Below are 12,112 nucleotides of genomic sequence, written 5' to 3'. Positions count from 1 at the left end.
AAGGTACTGAAATCTGCAGGGGTCAGGGGTCAGAGTTCCCAGGTTGTTGTGTAAAAGAACATTCTTACCTAAGTGGAAAAGGAATAAATGTTTGATTCATATAAATGTCTCCTATGCAAATTTTAGGTACTCTCCATTTTACTAATCTACGTAATGCATTATCTTGCATTATGTTGTTTCTCTAATTCATTTCACCTTTATAGTAAGTGTATAGAGCTGAGATATTTAATAGAAAGTTTCCAAACATGATTATATATTCAAAACCATTATTCATATTCTTTATAAAATAGTTTAATGAAAAAAATGTTTTTGTTGCAATTTGTGTTACAATTGAAGGTTGCATAATTTTTAAAGGGCAGGTTTTTATGCTAATGAAATTTTTATTTTCTATGTAGATGCTGGTTAAAATAATGCTGATATCAATTTTGTCTATGATCATTGAGGCATGTTTTGTAAAATGTGATTACATAACTGTCTGGTAGACTTTCACGAGTCTCTGAGCTTGATCTGTGTTCCTGTCCCTATTTTATGTCAGAAGATATAGAGGTAGCTTAGTTTGTTTGGGGAAAATGTCTGTTACATGAAAAAGCTGTCATTATTAGATTTCTGATAGTAGCAACTAAATATATTAATGCTAACTTTTACCTTGCATAATCTTAATTCACTATACTTGTTAAGACAATAGGCAATAAGAATAATTCAATTAACACAAGCTTTGTCTTTTTTTTCACTGTCCCAGTCCCATTTTTATCAAGTTCAAACACAGAAATGTCACTCCAAGTTTTGAGAACTTTGAGAACCTTAAGTAATGTGCTCCAAGCCAAAAAACAAATAGCAAATCCTGTATTGGTTATGCTTGGGAGAGTCAGTAGCTGGTTTTCTGACTCATTTTCGCTATTTGCTTTCTGTTTTCTCCTTAGGCTGGAGTAGCCAGACCCTGATTCATGTACTGGCATACTTTCCTTGAAGATACATAGGAAATGGCTGATGTCATGATCATTTGAAGTTTGTTTTATCCTACTGTTACTTGGTGATAGTTGTAAATAGTTTTAGAATTCATAGTTAAATACCCAAGAGAAATTAATCATAGAATTGAAGACAGAAACTATTGTACATTTTGCATGTTTCTTAGTTTTATTTATAGTTTAAATGATTTCTATTAACTGAAAGTGTAATTTATAAACATAGATTATTTTTTATATCTAAAGTAAACAATATTATGTTTTTACATTTTTAACAAAAGTTATAAACATGTCCATATTGTCATAAATATATGATTCTCTATTGCTACATGTAATTAATGAGTTCAAGCGCATAAGCATTTTCATTTGTGTGGACAAGTGGAAATGAATGGAAAATCTTCTACACATGTTTCTTTTTCCATTTCTATGTGTGCAGACCTCTAGGTTTTAAATACTCTATAATGAATCTCTACCTCAATCTGATTGATCTTCTACTACTACTATGTAAATTTTTTTGTATTTTTTTGGGGGGGTTGTTTCTCAGTGAAATCAAACACTCAATGTAATTTTGCATCTATCTGTATTAAGTCTTTGTTGATCTCAAAGTCATAAATTGGATTGACAAAAGTATTTATCATTACCAAATTACATGCTCTCAATTGGACATTCATCTTCTCCTTGGAAACAATGAAAAACCAGAGTTTTGGAACTGAATTTGTCTTCCTGGGACTATCACAGAACCCAAATGTTCAAAAATTGATATTAATTATATGTTTATTTGTCTACATTGCAACTATCGGTGGCAACATGACGATTGTGGTGACCATTGTTTGCAGCCCTACACTGCTGGGCTCCCCCATGTATTTCTTTCTGGCTTTCCTGTCCTTACTGGATGCAAGCCTCTCCTCTGCCATGATACCCAAGATGATTGTAGATTGTGTCTATGAGAGAAAAACCATCTCCTTTGAAGGATGCATGATACAACTTTTTTTCGAACACTTCTTTGGTGGGGCTGAGGTGATTGTTCTGACAGCCATGGCCTATGATCGCTTTTTAGCCATTTGTATGCCTTTACACTACTCTTCTATTATGACTCGGAGATTCTGTGGCATTCTGGTGGCAGTGGCCTGGGCAGGAGGCTTCTTACATTCCATTATACAAATTATCTTCACTTTGCAGCTGCCATTCTGTGGACCCAATGTCATTGATCATTTCATATGTGATTTATTCCCATTGCTGGAGCTTGCCTGCATTGACACCCACATCTATGGACTTTTGTTGGCTGCCAACAGTGGGTTTATCTGCATCATAATCTTTTCCTTGTTGCTTTTTTCCCATGGTTTTATCTTGCTTTCACTAAAATCCCACAGTTCTGAAGGACAATGGAAAGCTCTGTCTACTTGTGGGTCCCACATTGCTGTAGTGGTCTTGTTCTTTATCCCATGCATATTTACATATGTAAGGACTCCTACTTCTTTCTCCTTTGACAAAGTGGTAGCAATATTTTATACCATGCTATCCCTATTACTTAATCCAATGATTTATATTTTTAGAAATAAGGACATGAAGAATGCCCTAAGGAAAGTGTGGAAGAAATTGATAGTTCATTTTGATGAAAAATAAAATGTTTTATTTTAACAAAATTTGTATTAATAATAAAGAAGTCAAAATTATTGCACACAAACCACAGTATGTTTATTACTTATAGAGAATTAATGCAATTCTCCTGAACTGCCATTATTTTGGGTGTTAGAGAAAGCTGTTTTCCCTTTTATATCAAGCATGCCCACTGAGTTGGAAACTCAATGTTCATGCGTATAAATTAAAGAGAATTGAATTTTATATTTAAAATCTACTAATAAAAATGAAAACAATCAAATCGCCAGCTACAATAGTGGCTATTAACTCCATACTTTTAAAAAGTCTGCAGGAAATTCAAAATTTTATATACATTCTAATGAAATCTTATTAAACCTATTTTCAGTACAAAGAAATTTTAATTTATATTAGTGATCTCAATAAGAGCTATAATTTGGAAAGGATAGAAAGAAAATCTTCACATAAATTCTATATGTCCCCTGTTTCTCGTGACTTCAATATTTAATGGGACTCTCTTGCCATTTATTAAAGAATTTGAATCATGTCTTGATATCTTGAGAGATAATCCTTGGATTAGTTCATTTCTACCGGGACATAGTTTCTCCTTGGGTTGAGAGATGTCTTCTGCCAATCAGCCCTGGGAAAAGAAATGGGAGGACACCAGAATTATAGATAATCATCTCTTAGAAAAATAACCCAAAAGGATTCTAAAAAGAATTCTAGAGATTCCACAGAACTAAACCTGCTAAGATCAACTGCAGATGTAGTAGGTTGACTCTTTCTGACCCCTACGATGCCATAAAACATTAGCACACCATAGAGTAAAATAGTTCTCAAAAGAGGATTGTATTTCAATTAATACACTGACTTTAATCTTCTTGACTTTTTTTGTTGTTCTTTCGAGACAGGATTTCTCTGTAGCTCTTGTAGACCAGGCTTGCCTCCAACTCACAGAGATCCACCTGCCTCTGCCTCCTGAGTGATTAAAGGCATGTGCACCACCACCTGATTCTTCTTGACTTTTATATATAAACTAAAAACAATTTTATTTGAAGTTATCAATAAAGAAACCATTCCAGTTTCCACATATCTGCTTATTGTAATCTTAGCACTTGGAAGGTAGAGGCAGGAGATTACCTATGAGTTTGTAACCATTCTGATCAACATAAAGACTTCTATGTCAGCCTCTGAAAGAGAAACAGCCAGTCTTATGAAAAATAGAAAAAAAAATAAATTGTACCTATATATCCTTAAATTAATTCATCTAAGTTTGCATTATGTTACAGTTCAAACTCTCCTACCATACCAATATTACTAAAGCCATACTTTAAAAGAGGTACTAAATTATTTTATATTTTCCTTAGTACTTTGAGTTTTCGCAGTCATGGCCCATGGCCAGCATGTGGCTAATTTCAAGCCCTTGAATTCCTCCTCCATCATGAACAGGGGACTCTGTTGTGGGTAGCCATATCTGTGGTATATTAAAATTCCATCATATGCATTGTTATCACATTATAGTTGCTCTTCTGTGGGCACAATGTTATCATCATTTTTGATTTGATTTGTACCAAATACTGCACAAAATTTCTAAGAATATGTAAGGAAAAGGCAGAAATTATTTCATTTATTGTTGCATTATGAAGTTCAAACGAATTAAGTTTTAAACCATTATCTGTAGAAAGCATATACATTTCAACAGACTCAGAAGTTTGTAATAAACCATGGGCACACTGGTGTACCTTTCCTTCACCTTTTTCAGGGTTTCCTAACAGTATAATATAAAAGGTCATAGTATAATATTTTAATGTACACATGTAATGTGTTTCATCATATTTCTCTTCTAAATTGCTCTAAATTTCACCTCACACAATTCTTCACACCTATTTGTAGAGAGCTGCATGGAGCCACACCTGATGGCAACGTGTACAGAGCTGCATGGAGCCACACCTGATGGCAACGTGTACAGAGCTGCGTGGAGCCACACCTGCTGGTGCTGGCTCCCGCCCTCCACGATCCTGAAAGCGAGTGCTCTCTGTGATAATCAACTCCTGATATGGCTAAGGCCTGACTCATGCTATTATCATGCAATGATTTTCAGCTGCTTGCATATGCGTGAACCTATGGGCAGTGCCCACATGGCAATCCAGGGTTGGCATCCCGTGCCTTTTTAAGGGCTGGGAGAGGTTTGCCTAGAGAGAGAGAGAGAGAGAGAGAGAGAGAGAGAGAGAGAGAGAGAGAGAAAGAGAAGGAGAAAGATTGCTGTGAAAAAGATCCTGAACCCGGACTGCTCTGTGGACTGGAGAGGGAGGGGGAGAGGAGTGGGCTGAGGGGGAGAAGGGTGGGAGGAGGGGGAGAAGGGTGGGAGGAGGGGAAGGGAAATGGGAGGCTGGGAGGAGGTGGAAACTTGTTTTTTGTTTATGTTTTTTTTTCTTCTTTTCGCAATAAAAAAAAAAACTGCTGCAAGAAGAGCTCCGGTGTTGTGTCTTCCTTGCTGGTCGAGGCGGGCACGACAAGTGGTGGCCCGTATGGGGAACCTCCAAACCTCTCTCCATGGAGCCCAGAACTTGCTGCAGTCAGGGGGTGCACTGGCATATCCTCAGGTAAGATTGAGGAATCGTGACAAAGGCGGGTTTTCTGCTCTCACCGATAGAAAAAGGGAGAGCAAGGTAGTAGAACTGTGACAAGAGTGGACTGGTTAAAAGTGAGATTGTATGAATCTAACATTTGTTCAGATGGGCGCTTCACCTTCACACCCATTTTGTTTAGCCCTTAAGAAAGGAGTCAGATAAGTTTGGAAGCTAGTGTGGCATTGCTTGAAAGACCAAAGGTATAGTGAAACAATAGAGAATAGCCAGGCCACCTTAGAGATCCAACAGAGAAGAAAAGATCTGAGAGAGCGGGCTCTGAAAAGGCTATGTTTGATGCTGGGTCAGGTAAAGGTACGAGAAAAAGGGACCCAGGAAAAGGAAAAACAGGATTATATCCTAGTCTGTCAGAACTGGAGGAGTCAGATATTTCCACTCACTCAGTCTGATGATGATGACGATGAGGAAGAGGAGAGCTTTTATGTGGTCCCCCTAGAATCTATCCGTACATCTCTAGACAGGATAAAGATCAAGAGGAAAGAAAGGGAGAAACAGAAGCAAAACAACTCGAAAGTACAAGGAGGAGTGTAACTCCTTCGGGCCCCCTCTGTATCCTGAGGTAAAGGGAGCAGAAGGAGGGATTTCTTTCAGTCCTGGAGTATGGAAGGAGGTCAGAACGGAAATGATGACCCAGAAAGTAGTTAGAATGATGACTGCTTTCCCAGTATTTCAAGATCAACAAGGTAACAGATATCATGAGCTGTTAGATTTCAGGGTTATCAAAATATTGGTCGAGTCTGTCAGGACCTGTGGAATTTCAGCCTCTTTTACGGTGGCTTACATGGAGGCTTTACATAGATACGCTATGACCCCATCTGACTGGATGAACCTTGCAAAGGCTTGCTTATCCCCTGGTCAATATTTGGATTGGAAAGCTTTTTTAATTGAATTTGCCAATGCACAGGCTGCAATAAATTTGGCAGCTGGAGGAGCTCAGGCAGTCTGGGATTCAGACATGCTACTTGGACAAGGTAGATTTGCCAATCAACAAAATGGATATCCTCCTCAGGTGTATGAGCAAATTAACAATCTTGCTACTCGAGCCTGGAAATCTCTGCCAAATAGAGGGGAAGTAAGGGGTAATCTAACAAAGATTATCCAAGGACCTACAGAGCCTTTTCCTGATTTTGTGGCCAGGGTGGTAGATGCGGCAGGAAACATATTTGATGACCCTGACACTGCCATGCCATTAATTAAACAGTTAGTGTTTGAGCAATGTACTAAGGAATGTAGGGCAGCTATCACTTCATATAAGAGCAGGGTGTTGGAATATTGGATGAGAGCATGTAGAGAGCTAGGAGGCCCGTTAACCAATTCTGGGCTAGCTGCTGCTGTACTTCGGCTAAGTAAAAATGGGAACAATATGGGAACTTGCTTTCGATGTGGCAAGGCAGGCCATATAAGGTGTAACTGCCCTCAAGGAGGAAGCAGTCAGCAGGGACATGCCCAGGAACCTGGAAATGGTCAACGCCCAATTCCAGGACTATGCCCCAGATGGCATTGGGCGATTGGGTGTAGGTCATTAAAAGATATTAAAGGACAACCTCTAGTAAATGTTACTATGCCAAAAAAATGGACGGCTGGGCTCCCAGTCTCAGGGCCCCCAAATATATGGGGCAATGGAGGATCAGAGCAGAGAAGGGAGTCACGAGCAGTGGCCAACCTTCAGACACCCCAAGGACCGTGGCAAGCTACTGCAGGTTCAGCAGGATTGGACCTTCATGCCACCACCAGACTCGTATTAACCCCCCAAATGGGAGTTCAGACAGTAGACTCTGATTTTCAGGGTCCTCTTCAACCTGGTACAGTGGGATTATTACTAGGAAGATCATCTATTACACTAAGAGGATTACGTGTCCATCCTGGGATAATTGATCCAGACTATACAGGCATTGCTAAAATCATGGTTGAGTTGCCTAAAAGTATTACCGCAATTTCCCCAGGTGGTAGGATAGCTCAACATGTTATTTTGCCTAGTCTACATGAAAAACATCCAGCTAAAGACATTGAAAGAGGAGATAAGGGATTTGGTTCATCAGGTACAGACTTAACATTTTTATCCTTGGATTTGGACCAAAGGCCTATTTTACAACTAACTGTTAATGGAGTCAAGATCATATGCCTTTTGGATACAGGGGCGGATAAAAGTATCATAGCCAGTAAAGATTGGCCAGAAGGATGGCCTATGCAGACCTCATCATGCACCTTACAAGGATTAGGATATGCAGGTGCCCCTAATATTAGTGCTAACTTATTAAATTTGCAAGATACAGAGGGCCACTCCGGAGTAATTCAACCTTATGTTCTTGAACTCCCAGTATCATTATGGGGAAGAGATCTCATGAAATCTATGGGTTTTAAATGAAGTAATGAATATTCAGAAAAGGCTCAAACCATTATGAAAAATATGGGCTGCCATCCGAATTTTGGACTGGGCAGGTATTTAAAGGACAGAAAGATCTGATAGTGGCAGTACTAAGAAAACCCAGACAAGGGATGGGTTTTTCTTTGGGGCCGCTGGGGAAGGAATTCCCATTACTTGGAAAACAGAGGAGCCAGTGTGGGTTCTTCAGTGGCCTCTTTCCTCTGAGAAGCTCATGGCTGCCAATGATTTAATAATGGAACAGTTAACTCTGGGTTATATTAAACCATCCATTTCCCCCTGGAACACACCTATTTTTGTAATCAGGAAAAAATCAGGAAAGTGGCGCCTATTACATGATTTGCGAGCTGTTAATAATCAAATGCAAGTCATGGGACCGGTGCAATGTGGGTTGCCATTACTATGCTTTTTGCCTGCCTCCTGGCCTATTATTGTGATAGATATAAAAGATTTTCTCCATCCTTTTGTTTGATAAAGACAGTGAGAGATTTGCCTTTACAGTTCCGTCTCTTTGTCATGAAGAACCAGACAAAAGATATGAGTAGGTTGTCTTGCCACAGGGAATGGCCAATAGTGCTCCAATGTGTCAGCTGTATGTGGGCGGGGGCTATTGCACCCCTGAGAGAAAAAATTCCCACTCTAAGATGCGTTCATTATATGGACGATATATTGCTGGCTGCCAAGAATGAACGAATGTTAGATCAGACCTATGTGGAGCTTATTAAGCTACTTGAAAGGAGAGGGCTGCATGTAGCCCCTGAAAAAGGTACAAAAGGATAAAATTGTTAACTATTTATAAGTAAGAGTTTGTGAGAAACAGATTATCCCTCAAAAAATAGAGTTAAGGAAAGATAGTTTAAAGACACTAAATGATTTTCAAAAACTGTGATATAAATTGGATTAGATGTTATTTGAAGTTACCAAACTACGAGTTAAAGCCCCTGTATAGTGTTTTAAATGGAGACTCTGCTTTGGATTCTCCAAGGCACTTGACTACTGAGGCACGAGAAGCATTAAAAAAGGTGGAAAACAGGTTACAAGACACATTCCCACAAAGGATACAAGAGGGTCAAGATATTGCTTTATGCATTCTTCCCTCATATTACCAGCCCACAGGACTCTTATGGCAGAGTGGGCCATTGTTTTGGATATATCCTAAGATATCTCCAGCTAAATCTCTTGAGCATTATCCTACTGCTGTAGCGACTTTGGCATTAACCGGAATTCAGCAGTGCCTACAATATTTTGGGGTTGGCCCCACAACCATTATAGTGCCTTATTCCAACCATCAAGTAAAGATTTTATGTGCTACCTTAGACGACTGGGCCATCTTGTGTTGCTCCTATCCAGGGCCTATAGATTGTCATTATCCTAAACATCCATTGCTGACTTTCTTTAAGGAACACCCAGTGATATTTCCCAAAAATTACTTACTACTTTACAACCCATTCTAGGAGCCAGTGTTATTTTTACAGATGGATCTAAGACCGGTCGTGGCGCTTATATGGTAGATTCCATGGAGCCTGTTATACATCAATTTTCTCCTGGAGCCCCTCAACACGTTGAACTGGCAATTGTAACAGAAGTGTTTAAGGCCTGCCCTTTTGCATTCAATCTAATTTCAGATTCATGTTATGTTATTAATGTCTTAAGATCCTTAGAATGCGCGGAACCCATTAGGTCTTCTAGTCCCATACATGTAGTACTTGTACAATTACAGATTTTACTCTGGCAGCGAAAAAAATCCCTTTTTTGTACAACATATCTGTGCACATATGGGATTACCAGGTCCTTTAGCTGAGGGCAATGACAAAGTAGATTGTTGTACCAGACACAGGGCCATGAAGCTCCGACCCAGGATGGACATAGGCTAGAATCTTCCCGGTAAGACCAGTGAACACAGATTATTAGAGGTGGATTGATCAGGATATCAGAATTAGCCAGTAAGGGCTAGAGCTAAAGGGCCAAGCAGTGTTTAAATGAATACAGTTTGTGTGTTGTTATTTCGGGGCATAAGCTAGCCGAGCAGGCAGCCGGGGTGTTGGGGACACAGCCCCGATGCTCTTATTACTACAAGAACCCATATTGGAGAGAGTGGAACATTATGTATGTAATTAGTGTGGTAAAGGGTTTGTTTATCATAGTTATCTTTAAAGACATGAACTAACACATGCTGGACAGGAACCCTATGCTTGTAATGAGTGTGGTGAAGCCTTTGCACTTCACAGTACTCTTCAAATGCATAATAGATCACACACGGGAAATAAACTCTGACTGTAATCAGTGTGGTAAAGCATTTGCATGTAAGAATAATCTAAATCATGAGAAAAAATCATACTGCAGAGAAACCCTATAAATGTATTCAGTGTGATAAAGTTTTGTACTTTATATATAAGTAAAACTTTTTTTTTTGGTTTTTTGAGAGTTTCTCTTTGGATTTGGAGCCTGTCCTGGTCCTAGCTTTGGCATATCAGGCTGGTCTTGAACTAAAAGAGATCTGCCTGCCTCTGCCTCCCAAATGCTGGGATTAAAGGCATGTGCCACCACTGCTTGGCGTGAGGAGTAAAACTTTTTGTGTGCAACATTCTATTAAAATCTTTGTATATTACACTAGACATTGACTACCAAAAAAGTTACTGAGGACTTCTAATTATAAAGTATTTGGTAAGATCTTTAGCCAAAAGATATATAATCAGTTCCACAATGATTTCGGGTTCCCCTCTGTTTGCTGTGATTGTATTTTGTTACCATTGTGTAATAAAGAAGCTGCTTTGGGCATATGGCAGGCCAGAATAGAGCAAGGCAGGAATTCCAAGCAGAGATGGAGGAGAAAAGAAAGTGGGGTCAGACTCCATGTATTTGCTGAAGAAGACAGATGTCTTGGAACCTTACTGGTAAATCACAAGTATTGTGGTAAAATACAAAATAATAGGAATGGGTTAATTTCAGATGTTGGAGTTAGTTAATATGAATCCTTTTCTAAAAGGCCAAGCAGTATATTAATTAATATAGTTTCTGTGTGATTATTTCGAGTCTTGGCAGCCAGGAGTGAACAATATTCTTCCACCTACTAGAGAAGACTATTTCTTCTCTAGAAAAAATTTGACAGTGTTAACAATCTTTTCAAGCATTATGATGTCCTTTTTATACTGTTTCTACTTATAAACTCATGTTCTTCAAGAGGAAATACCAAATATTTAACTATGGTGACAGGAAGAAGCATGGAACATCAAGATATGTATATATCCTAATATACACAAACACACAAATAAATATGTAATATATGGATATTTATAATGAGTTTGTCTCCAATGTGGTAAATAGGCATCTATTGGAATCTGTAAGCTCACATATCCAATGCACCCGAGGGTGAGCTTTTACCTCCTGTGAAGGAGAGAAAAGGAACTTGCAGGCATGAAGTCTGACTTATCTGGATTGAATCACTTTGTGCTTCCCTGATGTCTACAAAGTCTCTACTTAGGAGTTTTGAATGGTGGTGACCAGATGACATTCAGGTTGTGGGGAGATCCTGAGACTTGAACTGAAGTCACTGTAAGGCTAAGTTAATCAGATACTTACATGGAGCTGTGGTTGAAAGATTTGTTAGGGAGGGAGCTTTGCAAAAGCCCAAGGATCAAATGCCAAAAAGCAGGGCATAGGGTGCACTTAAGTAAGTTGGCACCACTGGGTGGTGGTGCATGCCTTTAATCCCAGCACTCGGGAGGCAGAGGCAGGCGGATCTCTGTGAGTTCGAGACCAGCCTGGTCTACAAGAGCTAGTTCTAGGACAGGCTCCAAAACCAGAGAAACCCTGTCTCGAAAAACCAAAAAAAAAAAAAAAAAAAAAGTAAGTTTGCACTATCTGTACTCTGTATCCACTCTAATGTGGTTCAATCTCCTCCAGTTTACTTTTTTGGCAACTCATGTTAGAGTCAGTGACAGTATCCTACAGCCCCCATTCTGCATTCTCCATGAGAACGTAAAGCTCTTTAATCTCCACCCTATCAATCCCCAATACTTGTCTGCCTGGCAGGAATAAGGATATTCTAAGATACATTTAAATTTATCCCTCTGGCTAACAACTAGTGAAATAATAGACACTATGAAGTTTGAGTTTCCTTGGGAATTTCACTTGGGAAAAAGACTGACTCCTCCAGGTGAGACCGTGTCTACTGAAGAAACATTTACTCCTTACCTGACCACCTTATATGAGAGACAGGAACTGAGGTTTGGGGAGGGTTTTAGACATGGCAATGCTTTTATTACATGACTTAGTTATATTAACTTAGTTGTGAATATCCCTTGTCATCTATCTAAACCTGTTAGGACTCCAAGGATATATCTTCATCACTGTTCCAAATTAGTCACACCAAAAATATAATGTTTATTACTTTTATTAATAATTTGTTCTTTTTTCTTTTCTATTTTTTAATCTTAAGTAATAGCCTCATTATGAATCTCTGGCTGTCTTGGAACTCAGTGTATAGACTAGGATCTTGTAGAAAATCAGAGTGATTTGGCCAC

At 39.0% G+C, this 12,112-nt stretch overlaps 1 protein-coding gene and 2 pseudogenes across 1 annotated transcript; 2 read left to right on the top strand and 1 right to left on the bottom strand.

Annotated features, from left to right (window-relative positions):
• Nucleotides 1–12,112, bottom strand: part of LOC121436997 — a 207,102-nt pseudogene that overhangs the window by 67,241 nt on the left and 127,749 nt on the right.
• Nucleotides 1,623–2,585, top strand: LOC121442033 (olfactory receptor 4C15-like). Its single transcript, XM_041643475.1, has one exon. The coding sequence runs from the start codon at nucleotides 1,650–1,652 to the stop codon at nucleotides 2,583–2,585; it is 936 nt and encodes a 311-aa protein (XP_041499409.1). The 5' UTR covers nucleotides 1,623–1,649.
• Nucleotides 7,974–12,112, top strand: part of LOC121432487 — a 52,045-nt pseudogene continuing 47,906 nt past the window's right edge.

This window comes from Microtus oregoni, unplaced genomic scaffold, assembly GCF_018167655.1.
Source record: "Microtus oregoni isolate MIOR12 unplaced genomic scaffold, Mior012 000002F_ref0000024, whole genome shotgun sequence".
Taxonomy (NCBI): Eukaryota; Metazoa; Chordata; class Mammalia; order Rodentia; family Cricetidae; genus Microtus; species Microtus oregoni.
This window is presented reverse-complemented; position numbering and strand designations above follow the sequence as displayed.

Coding starts and splice junctions, on each gene's coding strand:
- LOC121442033 (XM_041643475.1), top strand. CDS start 1,650: ATGAAAAACCAGAGTTTTGGAACTGAATTTGTCTTCCTGGGACTATCA.